Source organism: Herpailurus yagouaroundi, unplaced genomic scaffold (genome assembly GCF_014898765.1).
Source record: "Herpailurus yagouaroundi ecotype Mexico unplaced genomic scaffold, PumYag 194, whole genome shotgun sequence".
Classification (NCBI taxonomy): Eukaryota; Metazoa; Chordata; class Mammalia; order Carnivora; family Felidae; genus Herpailurus; species Herpailurus yagouaroundi.
This window is the reverse complement of record NW_024412425.1, coordinates 868,941-883,566: the sequence shown is the minus strand read 5'-3', so window position 1 is coordinate 883,566 and position 14,626 is coordinate 868,941. Positions and strand designations below refer to the sequence as shown.

Genomic DNA, 14,626 nt, shown 5'->3' with positions numbered 1-14,626 from the left:
CAGAGCCTGAAGCAGGGCTTGAACTCACAGACCATGTGATCATGACCTGAGTGGAAGTTGGACGCTTAACCGACTGAGCCACCCAGGCACCCCAGCCTTTAGCTTCCTGAACCTTTTCTGCCTGAGTGAGTTTTGCCTGTTCACCAGCCCTGTTGGGCAGCTGTCCCCCTTTTACTGTTTGGGAGGAGTCCTGGGATAGGACAGTGTGGCTGAGTGTGTCAGGGGACAGGCCTGTCAGGGGGAGAATTCCTTCCTTCCCTCTTACGTGCAGTTTTCACACATCTGCTGAACCCTTCCCGTGGTCAGGTGTCTGCACTGGGAGGTGCTGAGGATACAGCAGTGACTATGCCAGGGCTGGTCCTGACCCTTCAGGGCTCACTCACAACACACAGAGCATGAAGGTGCTGCTTTAAGTTCACAGATCTTTCTTGGGGCACCTGGGTAGGCTCAGTGGGTTAAGTGGCTGACTTCTGCTCAGGCCATGATCTCACATTTCGTGAGATTGAGCCCCACGTCAGGCTCTGTGCTGACAGCTCAGAGCCTGGAACCTGCTTCCGATTCTGTGTCTCCTCTCTCTGATCCTCCTCCCCGTTTGTCTCTCTTAAAAAGTAAACATTAAGTTCACAGATATTTCTTTAGACAGCTGGAATTTGAATCCTGTCCCTGTTGCTTCCTACCTCTCTGACCTTGTTCAGGCTCCTTCCCCTTTCTGGGTGCCTTGCTTGCTCCTCAGCATTGCTAGGATTAAGTAGCTTTGGACATGTCCAGCTTTCATCTGGGACCTGGCCTGCAGCTTGTGTTCAGTAAACATAGTTATTGTCAGAGGCATAATTGTCAGTTTTGGAACAAGGGCAAACCCAATGAAGGGTACGCTCAAAATTCATGAAACATGGGGCTACGGCTAACTCTGTGCTAGCCGGTAATGTTCTTACTTAATATGGTCCGTGTCAGGCTGAGTACATTGCTTGTACCTGCTGAAGCAGTGGGTGTATGTCAGTGGGCCCAAGTGGACAGTTGGATTTGCAAATCATTTCAAGTGTACTCAGACCTCAGTCATGTGTCCTGGGCAAAATTCTGGTGATCACTTGAGTTATGACTGATTATTATTTTTAATGACCAGAATAGTACATGTGTATTGTAGAAGTCCAAATCTCTGTCCCTAAGTCCCATTTTTCAGAAGGAATTCTTGTTGGTTTATGTCTTTCCAGATCATCGTCTGCACGTTGAAAACTTTGCCCTGTTTTTAAAACAAAATGGTGTTATGCCGTACATGTGTTATTCTGCAGTGAGCTTTTTGCCAAGACCTTAATTATCTTTCCATGCCCAGTAAATACAAGATTGTTTCCATTTTTTGGTATCACAGGCAATGCTGAAACAAATGAGTAGTTTTTTTTTTAACTGAGATATAACTCACATAACATAAAATTCAAGGTCATGGTGTATGATCCTTCTGATATGTTGTTGGATCCAGTTCTATTTAATTGGAGATACTGTACTTACATCTGTGTTCATAAGCAATATTGAACTGTAGTTGCTTAAAGATGTCTGTTTTTAGTGTCAGGTTAATACTGGATCTACAGAATGAGATGGAAAATGTTACCTCCTCTTCTAAAAAGAGTTTGTGAAGGATCAGTGTTATTAAAATGTTGGATAGTGAGGTGCCTGGGTGGTTCAGTCGGTTAAGCATCAACTCAGGTCTTGATTTCAGGGTTGTGAGTTCAAGGCCCATGTTGGGCTCCGTGCTGGGTGTAAGATGTTGGGTAGAATTCACCAGTGAGACTGTCTAGTCCTGACACTGTGTGTGTGTGGGGGCCCCGAGTTTTCCATTATTAATTCAATATCTTCTTGTAGGTCTATTCAGATGTTGTATTTCTTTTTGAGTCAGTTTTGGTAGTTTCTGTTTTTCTACGGGAAACGTTCATTTCTTTGAGGTGATCTTATCTGTCGGTGTGCACTTATTTGTAGTATTGTTTTGTAACCCTGTAAGATTGGTAGCGATGCCCTTTCTTTTTGAGTCTTTAGCAACTTGAGTCTTTTGTCTTTTTCTGGGTCAGTCTGGCTATAGGTTTGTCAAATTTGTTAATCTTTTCAAAGAACGAGCTTTTGTTTTGATGGACTTCTCTATTCTCCCTCTTTTACTTGTTTCCATTCTGATCTTTATTATTTCTTTCCTTCTGCTTGTTTTGTGTGTAGTTTTCTTTCCTTTTCTAGTTTCTTCTGTCGGGTTTTGCCTCGTGTACCTTGAGGTCCTTTTGTTACATTCATATATGTCTGTAATTCTGACATCTTGAGTGAGTGACCCTTTTAGCATTCTAGGATGCCCTTGTTTGTCTCCAGTGACAGGTTTTGTCTTAAAGCGCGTTCTGTTTGCTTTTAGTGTAATTGTTCCATTTCTCTTCACTCTTGTTGCTTTTTACACGTAGTGCGTGTTGGCTATCTGTCTGTGTCACTACATAGAGATTCATTCCTTTTTAAGCGGTACACTGTATTTCACAGAACATTTGTGACACAACAAATCCCTTTTGGGGGCATTTAAAAATTTGCAGTCTTATTTTTTTGCTGTAATCAATAACCCTGCAGTGGACATCCTTATCCCTGGGGTCGTTGCACATACTGTGGGATGAATTCCTAGAAGAGAGAGCACTGTAGTGGCGGCCATTACCATTAGTAGCAGTCGCGTCTCACTGTTTCCCTCTGCTGGCGTGGCCCCACAGCCCCTGCAGATTAAGTCAGTGGTGGCACCAGAGCACGTGAAGGGCTACATCTACGTGGAGGCCTATAAGCAGACGCACGTGAAGCAGGCCATCGAGGGCGTGGGCAACCTGCGGCTTGGCTACTGGAACCAGCAGATGGTGCCCATCAAGGAAATGACAGATGTGCTCAAAGTCGTAAAGGAGGTGGCCAACCTGAAGCCGAAGTCCTGGGTCCGCCTCAAGAGGGGCATCTATAAGGACGACATCGCCCAGGTGCCAGGGGTGGGGATATGGCAGGGTGGCTGAGGGGCCAGGGCCTGTGTTCACGCCCCTGCTCCTCTGTTCTGTCCTTCTCCCTTTTCCTTTTGTCATTCCCAGCCCTTTCCTAGTGCAGAGGGCAGATTAGGTGATGCAGAGCCTAGATTTTGTTGGGAGCACACATCCAGGGGAATGGATGACCATCTCCTGTGAGAGTTCAAAACACACTGAGTAAAGATCTGAAGGCGGTGAGCGAGGGGGCTTTGTGGAAATCTTGGGGAAGAGTGTTGCAGTGGAAGGAACAGCATGTGAACAGGGCTGCCCTGGCTGAAGCAGAGTGTGTGAGGGTGAGAGTGGCCGGGAGTGGGCTCAGGGAAGGGACTGCACCTGTGGCCTGTCGTGAGGCTTCGGCTTCTTCCTGAGTGAAGTGGAGGGACACGGTGTGATGTGGATTTTAATAGGATTACTGTGGGAGCTTCATCGAGGATGGACTCCTCGTTCTCAAGCAGGGACAGTGTGGTCCCTTTTCTTGGTTCTGTCAACTGAGGGGGGAGTTGCTCTAGCATCTAGTGGATAGAGGCCGGGGATGCTGCTAGCACCCTACAGTGTAGGGGACAGCCCCCCACAACAAAGAAGGACCTGGCTGCCAAACCCCAGACTGGACCAGATGGGGCTACAGAGACCAGCGAAGAGACTGTGCCACCATAGTCCTGGGTTGCCCAGGGTTGTAGGAGAGAGGAGGGGGACGAGGTCAGAGGGGGGACGAGGGGTTTAGAAGGCAGAGCCCATGGGAGTTGCTAACACACCGGAGATGGGCAGAAGAGTAGGGAGGGAGTCCAGAACAATTGCCAGTTCGTGTGCCAGACCAGAAGGAATGATGGAGTGGGAGAAGGCTGGCAGGGAGCAGGTGTGGGGGGGTGACTAAGGTTAGTTGTGGTTGCACTAGGTTTGAGGGGCCTTTTAGACATCCGAGGAGAGATGGACAGTCTGCTTTGGGGTTGAGGGGAAACAGGACAGAGAGAACGTGGGGGATTGTCATCAGTGTGATTTCTTTCCCATCACCCCCTGTCCCTGCCATCTCCATGCCCTTCCTGTGTCTGGGGTTAGAGAGGGAGGGCCAGGGCCCTCCTGACCACCCCCATCTCCTCAGGTGGATTATGTGGAGCCCAGCCAAAACACCATCTCCTTGAAGATGATCCCACGCATCGACTATGACCGCATCAAGGCCCGTATGAGCTTGGTACGAGGGGGCATGCCGCTGCTCAGGGGTGGGCGGATGCCTGATCCTTCCGGGTGGCTGGGCCCTCCTCCTTCACCCTTCCCACCCGTGCCACCTTTCCTCCACAGAAAGACTGGTTTGCCAAAAGGAAGAAGTTTAAGCGACCTCCACAGAGGCTGTTTGATGCTGAGAAGATCAGGTGCATGTCCTTGGGGACCGGCTGGGCTGGGTCCCCACAGCTGTGTTGTAGAGTGCCTTCTGCAGGTTCCCCCCATAGGAGTGGGTCCCCCGACCCATCCATGGTCTACTTTATGAGTGGTTAGCCTGCCAGCAGTGCCTCAGCCAAGTTACTTAACATCCCTGGACCTCTGTTTCCTGTGCTGTAAAGAACAACACCTGCCTGCTGGGACTGTAGGGAGAATCAAATGACTTAATAAGCATGTGGACCCAGAATAGCACTTGATTCCTAGTAAGTGTGATTAGTGGTATCACACGCTGAAATGGGAGTTCTCGACATGTCAGGCCTCACAAGGTCTCTTTCACTGATCTTCTGGTGCCTGGGCACCTGAGGTGGGAGTACAGAGCCCTTCCCATTAGGATGTGTCCCTCGCCCTCCCCAGCTGGAGGGAGCTCTGGAGCTCTGCCCAGTGACCCCAGCATTTCAGGGCTAGCCAGAGGGCTCCTGATGGGAAAGGCAGGAGAGGAGGGGGAGAAACAAGAGGTGCAGTGACCCTTTGCCACTGGTCCTGTTCTGGAACCCACTGTGAGCCGCTAGCCCGTTTTCAGTTCTGTTAAAGGGGGATTACAGAACTCCTTTTGAGCTGCATCCCAGGACTTGGCTAATACTTCACATGCCTAGATTGGACCCACTTATCCCACTGCTGTCCACTTGACTGGACCTCCTTTTACTGAGTGCCCTGACCCGGCCTGTAGAGCTTGTTTGGGCCTCCACCAAACTCAGCACTTGAGTGAGAAGAGGATTGAGTGAGTGGCAGGGGGAGCTCAGCCTACTCCCCTATGCTCCCTTTTTGGGAGTGGGGTGGGCTTTCCCTCCTCTCTCTAGAAGCGTGGGCAGGGACAGAGTGTCCTCCTGCCCCACAGGCAGGGCCAGTAGAGTTAAGGCACGGGTTTGGGAGTCCCACCACCCCCCACATTTGAGTCCTGACTCAGACCACTCTCCCTGGGAGATGTGCCCTATGCGAGCCTCACTCCCTCACTTCGCTAGGAAACATAGGTCACATTAGTGATGTCCTAGGCTTTGGGGAGGAGTTGTGGAGGTGTGTGGCTAGGCCAGGTGCAGACCGGGGCTCCGTGCATGTGAAGGTTTGGCGTGGTTCAATACTTTGTCCAGCTAGTGTTCACCGACCGCCTCCGGGGTGCGAGATGCTCGCTGCTCTAGGGGACATAGCAGTGAGTGAAAAACTGCTCTTTGGGAGTTGCCATTGGTCAGGGAGACGGATCAAACGGTGGCTCATTTTCAGAGGGTGACGTGGGCCGTGGCGAACAATAAAGCAGGGGAGAGAGCAGCAGGATGCAGGGAGGAGCCTTTCAGCTTGGGATGGGTTGCTCGGCCAGCAGGGTGCGGCGAAACGGGACGGGTCAGTCGTCCTGTGATCCTCTTCCCCCCTCGCCAGCAGAGGAGCCTGAGATTCACTGAGACTCTCTTCTTCATCCCCCTTCTAATCTTCTCTTTCCCCCCAAAATCCCAGGTCCCTGGGCGGCGATGTTGCCTCTGATGGTGACTTCCTCATCTTCGAAGGGAACCGTTACAGCCGGAAGGGCTTTCTGTTCAAGAGCTTTGCCATGTCTGCTGTGGTGAGGGTCCTGGAGGGCCTGTTGCTTATGACGGTGGGGAGCAGGGAGGCCAAGCTTTCTCTCCCTCCTTCGGTCCAGGCCCCAGAGTGGTGGGTTATCTGGATCTGTGCTGGATTGCCTTCCAAGTCAGGAGTATCCCCAGGGCAGTCACTCTACCTCTCCAGCCCGTTCAGCTGGGCTGTGACACTGACCTTTCTCCTCTCTCCTTGTCTCAGATCACGGAGGGTGTGAAGCCCACACTCTCTGAGCTGGAGAAGTTTGAGGACCAGCCGGAGGGCATTGACCTTGAGGTGGTGACTGAGAGCACAGGTATTTGGTCCCTGTCAGTAACTCAGGCCAAAGAAGAGGGGGTGGCTCTTGGCAGGCAGCTCCCAAGTCAGCCCTGCATCTGTCCCTGTAGGGAAGGAGCGGGAACACAACTTCCAGCCTGGGGACAATGTGGAGGTGTGTGAGGGCGAGCTCATCAACCTGCAGGGCAAGATCCTCAGCGTGGATGGCAACAAGATCACCATCATGCCCAAGCACGAGGACCTCAAGGTGGGTACCGTACTGCCCATACCTGTGGATAATCTAAGATGGCTGTGTGGTTTTCGTTTGCTTTAAGGGCGTGTACGTCTGTCTGAGGGTTTGTCCAGGCTACCGTGATGTGTCTGGGGTGAGGCGGTCTCCAGCTAGGTCTGAGGAAGAGTGTCTAGTCTGGCATTCTACGTCTTGGGGACAGGCTTTGTGTGTGTGGAGTAGAGGGGTATCCTGACTAATACCTTGAGTCTGAGGTCCGCTGTCTCCAGGGCAGGTGGCCTAAAGAATCTGTGGTTGGGTGGTGTGAGCCTGGGTGGGTTTTGGCAGGAGTCTTTTCTGAGGACGTGAGTGGCTTCTGGAGATGGGGAAGCAGGTGGGTTGTGGTGGCTTCCCTTCCCCTGCTCAGTGTCCCCACACCCAATCCCCAGGACATGTTGGAGTTCCCGGCCCAGGAACTTCGGAAGTACTTTAAGATGGGGGACCACGTGAAGGTGATTGCTGGCCGATTTGAGGGTGACACAGGCCTCATTGTGCGAGTGGAGGAGAACTTTGTTATTCTGTTCTCTGACCTCACCATGCATGAGGTAGGTGGTGGGGGGGAGGGGGGGAGGGGTGGAGCACGCCAGAACAGAGACCCAGGCCGATGAGCCACCAGGACCCTGCTTCACCTGTTTTCCATTTCCCACAGCTGAAGGTGCTCCCCCGGGACCTGCAGCTCTGCTCAGAGACGGCATCGGGTGTGGATGTGGGGGGCCAGCATGAATGGGGGGAGCTGGTGCAGCTAGACCCCCAGACCGTGGGTGTCATTGTGCGGCTGGAGCGGGAGACCTTCCAGGTGTGTGTGTGGCGGGGCTTCCGTGTAGGGGTCTTCCTCTCCCTCGAGCTCCTCATCCTGGGAGGTGGCTAAGAACCCAGACTGCTCTGGGTGGCAGATCTGGCTCTGTGAGCCATGGTTGGCTGTGTGGTGTTGGACAAGTGACCTATTGTTTACCCTCTCTGTGCCTATTTTGTATCCTCTAAAATGGAGATAATGGTAGCATCTACTTTAATAATTGTGATTGAAGCCCTGAGATCAAATATGTAGACCCAGGTGCTTGCTCAGGGGCTGGGTGCTGCGGGTGCCCTCCTCGCCTTCACCCCTACCTGGTGATGGGAGAGTCAGAGCCTAATGCTTAGGACCCTGGACTCTGGAATTATATTTTGGCCTTGTTATTCCATGCTGGGTGACCCTGGGCTAGTGACTTGCCCTCTCTGGGCCTGAGATTCCCTTTGTGTAAAATGGGAATCATGACAGCATTCATGTCAGAGGGAAGTTTTGAGGCTTCAGTGAAATCTTGTGTGAGGAATTTAGCATGGAGCCTGGCACAGAGTGATGGGTAGACATCAGCTATTATATTAATACCTACTCTACCCATTCCTCAGGTTCCTCAGTCAGGATGGAGTCTCCTCCTGAAGGGTGTTTTGGAATGATTGGGAACGTTTTTGTTTGATCCACTGCCTACAGGGTGGTGCCCTGAGACTGCGTGGCCCGGGGCCGGGGAGTCTAGACTTCCTGCAGAGCTTGGGACAACCTCCCACAAGGAAGGATCGTCCCACTTTAGGAAAGTCCTGCTCCACGTCACCCCTTTCTACTCTCACCCCTCAGCATCCCTCCCCTCCCTCCATAGGTACTGAACATGTATGGGAAGGTGGTGACTGTCAGGCACCAGGCTGTGACCCGGAAGAAGGACAACCGCTTTGCCGTGGCCCTGGACTCAGAACAGAATAACATCCACGTGAAAGACATCGTGAAGGTCATTGACGGCCCCCACTCAGTGAGTATAAGCTCCTGCCCATCGGCCATGCCTGAAATTGCTGGGGTGCGGCATGGCCACAAGAGTGATCATCCTTTCCTCACCCAGGGCCGGGAGGGCGAAATTCGCCATCTCTTCCGCAGCTTCGCCTTCCTGCATTGCAAGAAACTGGTGGAGAATGGGGGCATGTTTGTCTGCAAGACCCGCCACCTCGTCCTGGCAGGGGGCTCGAAGGTGAGGTGGGTGTGGTGGCGCCCTGGCTCAGCTCCCCAGCCTTCCCTGGCCGCGACAACAGTGGGCTCGTGGAGGATTGGGATGGCAGATGTCCGTGTCGGGTCCTTGGCAGAGTTGATTGGGATTCAGAGCTTTTCACCAAATCGTTCATCCACTTGGTTTTATTGTGCACCTGTTGGGTCTCTGACACTGGAGATACGACAGCGAGCAAGATGCAAATTTCTGTCCTAGAGCTGCTAGAAGACAGACAGATAAATATGTACGTACACAGTACAGTGTGAAGTGACAATAGGCACTATGAAAAAAAGTAAAACAGGCCTGGGAAATAGAGAATAATGGGAGCCGCCGATTTAGATGGAGAAGGTTAAGGAAAGGTTTCCTTGAGGTGACACTTGAGCAGAGACCTGAATGAAGGAACGCAGAGCTATGTGACTAGCTCAAGGGAACAGCAGACGCAGAGGTCCTAGGACTTGTAGGAAAGCTGTATAGAACCACGTATCAGAAGGGAAATCGGGCCCAGGATCTGGGTAGCTGGGACCAGGAGGTGATTTCCTTATGGTCCTGAAGGTAGGGGTCATGAATTCTCCCAGCTATGCAGGGTTATAAAGTCCTGGCCAGGGGAGGACCAGGCCTCTTGATTGACAGGCCCACAGTGGTGTTGGGGTGACGGTTTTCTCAAAGGGAAATGGAGGCATTGTCACCAGAAGGAGAGAGGGATAGCTGCTAGGCCAGTTCAGGCAGGAACTGTTCCCAAATGGAGGCAGGCAGTGGCATGGGGGCCAGGAGCCGGTCCTCCAGGCCCTGCCTGCTGATTGACTTCCTGTCCCTTTCCTAGCCCCGAGATGTGACCAACTTCACAGTGGGTGGCTTTGCCCCTATGAGTCCCCGGATCAGCAGCCCCATGCACCCCAGCGCTGGAGGTGAGGGGAAGTTGGGCGGGGATGTGTCTGGGGGATGGAGGAGGGAGGTTATTCAGCCCATACTTCCTGAGTGCCTGCTCAGCTGGCCTGGCCCTGATGTGGCTCTGAGCCCATGAAGACCAGGACCCTCCCCCGTCACTGCTCCTGGTGGCAGCCCGCAGTGGTCACAGCTGTGCCCGAGCTCTGGTGCAGGCCACCCAGAGGAAGCTTCTAAACCAGTGTGGGTGTGTGGGGGAGTCAAGCAGGTGAAGAAGGGGCTTGAGGTTGCTCTGTCTGTGGACGCAGCATGTGAGGGGAGGGCATGGCCCTGGGGACTGGTGATCTTCTCCTTTCTCCCCAGGTCAGCGTGGTGGCTTTGGCAGCCCTGGTGGTGGCAGTGGCGGCATGAGCAGGGGCCGAGGGCGGAGAGACAACGAACTCATAGGCCAGACTGTGCGCATCTCCCAAGGGCCCTACAAAGGTGAGCTTTGAGGCCATTTGGAGGCCTGGGGAGGGGCATGGTAGAGAACCCTACCCAGCCTGACCTCCTGCCTCCTCACCAGGCTACATCGGTGTGGTGAAGGATGCCACGGAGTCCACGGCCCGCGTGGAGCTGCACTCCACCTGCCAGACCATCTCTGTGGACCGTCAGCGGCTCACTACGGTGTACGGGCTGGGCCGGGGCAGGAGGGGGGTTGTTGGGTGGTGAGAGGGTCCTTCTCACCCATCTAGTTCTCTGTGTCCACAGGGGCTCACGGCGCCCAGGTGGCATGACCTCAACCTATGGGCGGACACCCATGTATGGCTCTCAGACGCCCATGTATGGCTCTGGCTCCCGCACACCCATGTATGGCTCTCAGACACCTCTCCAGGATGGTGAGTGTGCCCAGGGGACAGGGATGAGGGGCGATGTGGGGGAGCTGCAGATAGGACAGAGCTGACAGACAGACACACCTCTCCTACTCTCCCATTTCAGGCAGCCGTACCCCGCATTACGGTTCCCAGACACCCTTGCATGACGGCAGCCGCACTCCTGCTCAGAGTGGTGCTTGGGACCCCAACAACCCTAACACGCCATCACGGTAAGAACTGGGGTGGAGGACAGGGTTCCCTGAGTGCATGTATGGGTGGCTATGCTGGGTGTCTGTGGGATAGTGGGGTCTGTGTGGCCCTCCCTGAATTCTCTGCTCCTAGCCCCAGGCTGGTCACGTGCCAAGGGCAGGTGGGGCTGGGCTGGCGATAAAATGGTCTCTCCAGTCCCCACCATACTAGTAGGCTGTGGTTAAGACCTGGGCTTGGAGAGGCGCTTGGGTGACTCAAGTTTGGCATCTGATAGTTGATTTCAGTTCAGGTCATGATCTCACAGTTGTGAAATTGAGGCCTGAGTCAGGCTCAGTGGGGAACCTGCTTGGGATTCTCTCTCTTTCCCTCCCTGCTCCCGTGTGTGTGTGTGGGGGGGGGGGGGGTGGGAAGCGGTGCACTCATGCACGCTCTCTCAAGATAAACTTAAAAAAAAAAAAAAAGAAAGAAAAGACCTGGGCTCAGAGACAGATTTTTGTGATCTAGGTCATATGACAAGTGTGTGACCTTGGGCAGGCAGCCTCATCTCTGCCTCCCAGTCTCAACTGTGAAATGGAGGTCTCTGATGGGGCTGTTGTGAGGTGTTCAGTGTAGCTCGGGAAGCATTTGTTACGTTGTTGTGATTACCACAGAGTTGTTCTTAACAGACTTCTCTGTCCAACAGGGCTGAGGAAGAATACGAGTATGCTTTCGACGACGAGCCCACCCCGTCCCCACAGGCCTATGGGGGCACCCCCAACCCCCAGACGCCTGGCTATCCCGATCCCTCATCCCCACAGGTCAACCCACAGTACAACCCACAGACGCCAGGGACGCCAGCCATGTGAGTCCACTGTGGCCAGCCCTGATCAACCCTTGCCCAGACCTTCTCCACTGCCACTACCTTCTCCTCTTCTCCATCATCCCCAGCAAGTGCTCCTTTCTGTCTTTGACTCTGCAGGTACAACACAGACCAGTTCTCCCCCTATGCCGCCCCCTCCCCGCAAGGCTCCTACCAGCCCAGCCCCAGCCCCCAAAGCTACCACCAGGTGGCGCCAAGCCCAGCGGGCTACCAGAACACCCACTCTCCAGCCAGCTACCACCCCACACCCTCCCCCATGGCCTATCAGGTATTGGTGAGCTTGCATGCCCTTAAGGGCGGTGGGCTAGAATGGGCCTTGGGTCTATAGGGACAGCCAAGCTTGCTGACGTGTTTCCAACAACACTCTCTTTCACTTACAGGCCAGCCCCAGCCCGAGTCCTGTTGGCTACAGTCCGATGACACCTGGAGCCCCCTCCCCTGGTGGCTATAACCCGCACACACCAGGCTCAGGAATTGAGCAGAACTCTAGCGACTGGGTAACCACTGACATCCAGGTGAAGGTGCGGGACACCTACCTGGATACACAGGTGGTGGGGCAGACAGGAGTCATCCGCAGCGTCACGGTAAGTGGAGCCCAGGCTGGTGGGTGGGCAGGCATCCTCTCCTTTGGGGTCCCCAGTCTCTGTTGTTACTGGTTTTTTTCTTTTTAACCATCTAACCACATTTTCCACTGCCTGTTTGTACCCGGAAAAGCAGGTACAGAAGGTGTGGCCTGTAGGCTCCACAAGGCGGGGGTTTCTGCCTGTCCTGTGCATGGCTGGGGCCCCTGGCCTGGAGCAGTGACTGGTACCCAGGAACTGGTTACATTTTAATATACTCCTCTGAGATCAGTTCAGTGACATGGACTGAGCGCTCCTCTGTGCCAGGCTTCAGCTTAGTGCCGGGCACCACTACCCTTAGTGCTCCCCCTGCTCCAGCATTACCAGCCTCTCTGTTCTTCACGGTCACCAAGTTCCCTCCAGCCTCTGGACCTTTGCTCATTGCTTTCCTTTTTCTAGGATTCTCTTCCTTCCATCCTTTGTCTAGTAAACTGCTATTCATCCTTCAGGGAAACACCTAAGCTGTCTCAGATCTGTCTCTTGTAAGCCCATGTAACTTTTTCTCATGTTACCTACCTGGTGCCTAAAAGCTTAAAGTTTATTCTGGTGTGATCCTTTGATTACTAAGCCTGTATTTCCTTCCTAAGTAGCCCTAGTCCCTAGATGAGGGACCAGCACCTTGTTGGCCTTCTAGTAAACATTACTTGAAAATACCAGAGACCAAAACAGCTCCAGGTCCTGCCTTCACAGATCTCACATTCTAGTGAGGGAGGCAGACATGTCCCCAGACAGGAACAGCCTGAGTGGCCAGAGCTGGGGTACAGGAAGTCCCAAGGGCAAGAGGAGCTCTGGGAACCTAGAGGAGGCATCTTACTCAACTTTGGAGGAGGGTTCAGGGGGGTGCTTCCTGGAGAAGGAGGTATCTGCACCAAGTTCTGAAGAATGAATAGGAGTAAGCCAAGAGAAATGGTTGGGGAAAGGGTTAAGTGTGTTCCAGAAAGAGGGGACTTGCAAAGGCCTAGGGGTGAGGAAAAGGCTGGCACATCTGGGGAGATGAAGTATGTTCATTGTGGATGGAACACAAAGAGCCAGGGGGGAAGGTGAGTGACAAGGCAAGAGAAGTGGCTGGGCCAGGTCACATGGCCGCCTAGGGAGCTTGGACTGTGTCCTAAGGAATCTGAGCAGGCAGGGCGGTGGTGGCATCAGGTCTGTGGTTTGGGATTAATTCACTACGTTGCTCTAGCAGGGATGGATTAAGGTGGGGAGACTGGGGGCTGGGAGCCTAGGGGAGGTCAGGCTTCACTATAAGGCTGTAGGGAAGAGAGGAGAGGGGGAGGTGGTAGAGACTCTCGGGAGGGCAGTGAACACACCTCAGAGCTGGAGATTTTCAGTGAAAGAGCTGGCCAACCTGAGGTCAGAGCTCTGGCCGGGGCCTGGGGGCTGTGGGGCCATCCCTCCGATCTGGGCAGGCCTAGGAGGAGGAGCAAGTGTGAGAAAGATGATGAGGCCCACTTGGGACATGAAGGGTCAGGTGTCTGAGCAGCGGTCTCTCTTTTGGCTTAAGTTGGCTTCATTCTAATGTTTCCCATGCTGATCTGATCACCCTGCCCCCACACACCACAGGCCCAGGAACTAGGCCCAGCTTTTGGCCTTTTCTGCCCCTGTGTCACCTTGGGAAGGTGATTTTTTTAGAATGAGCCCTGAGCCTATGGTCCTTGAGTGCGGGCATCAGTCCTATATCGGAAACAGGCCAGGCTGACCAGGCTGTCCCTACCCACAGGGCGGCATGTGCTCTGTGTACCTGAAGGACAGTGAGAAGGTTGTCAGCATCTCCAGTGAGCACCTGGAGCCCATCACCCCCACCAAGAACAACAAGGTAAGGGGGGCCAAGGGGACGTGGGAGCCTTGGGCTGCTGACACAGACCCTGACCTTGTGCCCCTCCTCCCAGGTGAAGGTGATCCTGGGTGAGGATCGGGAAGCCACAGGCGTCCTGTTGAGTATCGATGGTGAGGATGGCATCGTCCGCATGGATCTTGATGAGCAGCTCAAGATCCTCAACCTCCGCTTCCTGGGGAAGCTCCTGGAGGCCTAAGGAACGCAGGGCGGGTGGACTTTGGCAGATATCTGGCAGATGGAGAGTGTCCGCTTTCCTTCTCTGGCCCTTGGCTCTGACAGGTCTGGGCCAGGTTTGGGGCCTGGACCAGGGCTAATCTGATTGTTCAGGATTTCCTTTATTTTCCTTTCTGGGTTCCCATTTCCCTCCCTGATGTTCATGGGAATCAGAGTAGAGTCTGGGGGAGGGTCCCCACCTTCTTGTACCCTCCCTTCCCCAGCTTGCTTTTGTGTTAAGGTCTTTCAATAAAAAGCTGTTTGGTCAAAAGTGTGTGTCTGTGTTTTCTAAGCTGGGGTCATTTGCAGACCCCACCTACTTCCTGGGCAAATAACTGGATGATACCTAAGCCTCCAATTCCCCATCTGGAAAATGATGCTGTCTATTCCAGACGGAGGGTTCTCGGGATGAACGTATGAGAAGACATGAGATTATTAGAACAGAGCCTGCCACGTGATTAGTCACGTTGTACTGTTGCTCAAGTTATGTTAAGTGAAAATCTGTAAACCGCCTGGAAAACCTAAATTCCTCCTGTGGTGCGGGATACAGCTGTTGATGGTCCTTTCTCTTGAGCCCACAGAGCAATGACCCCAGAATTGCTGTG

At 53.5% G+C, this 14,626-nt stretch overlaps 1 protein-coding gene across 3 annotated transcripts in view; it reads left to right on the top strand.

Annotated features, from left to right (window-relative positions):
- Positions 1-14,292, top strand: part of SUPT5H (SPT5 homolog, DSIF elongation factor subunit) — a 25,913-nt gene extending 11,621 nt beyond the window's left edge. For all 3 annotated transcript variants that reach the window (XM_040445882.1, XM_040445880.1, XM_040445881.1), the window contains 20 exons: positions 2,715-2,966; positions 4,102-4,191; positions 4,299-4,369; positions 5,880-5,985; positions 6,201-6,294; positions 6,386-6,522; positions 6,933-7,088; positions 7,193-7,339; positions 8,172-8,318; positions 8,406-8,531; positions 9,367-9,451; positions 9,792-9,911; positions 9,994-10,096; positions 10,179-10,306; positions 10,407-10,512; positions 11,175-11,333; positions 11,451-11,619; positions 11,732-11,935; positions 13,692-13,787; positions 13,861-14,292. In XM_040445882.1, the coding sequence (XP_040301816.1) occupies positions 2,715-2,966; positions 4,102-4,191; positions 4,299-4,369; positions 5,880-5,985; positions 6,201-6,294; positions 6,386-6,522; positions 6,933-7,088; positions 7,193-7,339; positions 8,172-8,318; positions 8,406-8,531; positions 9,367-9,451; positions 9,792-9,911; positions 9,994-10,096; positions 10,179-10,306; positions 10,407-10,512; positions 11,175-11,333; positions 11,451-11,619; positions 11,732-11,935; positions 13,692-13,787; positions 13,861-14,004 (2,640 nt within the window). In that variant the 3' untranslated portion in view covers positions 14,005-14,292. The remainder of the gene's footprint in view (positions 1-2,714; positions 2,967-4,101; positions 4,192-4,298; positions 4,370-5,879; positions 5,986-6,200; positions 6,295-6,385; positions 6,523-6,932; positions 7,089-7,192; positions 7,340-8,171; positions 8,319-8,405; positions 8,532-9,366; positions 9,452-9,791; positions 9,912-9,993; positions 10,097-10,178; positions 10,307-10,406; positions 10,513-11,174; positions 11,334-11,450; positions 11,620-11,731; positions 11,936-13,691; positions 13,788-13,860) is intronic.
- Positions 14,293-14,626: the final 334 nt, after the last annotated feature.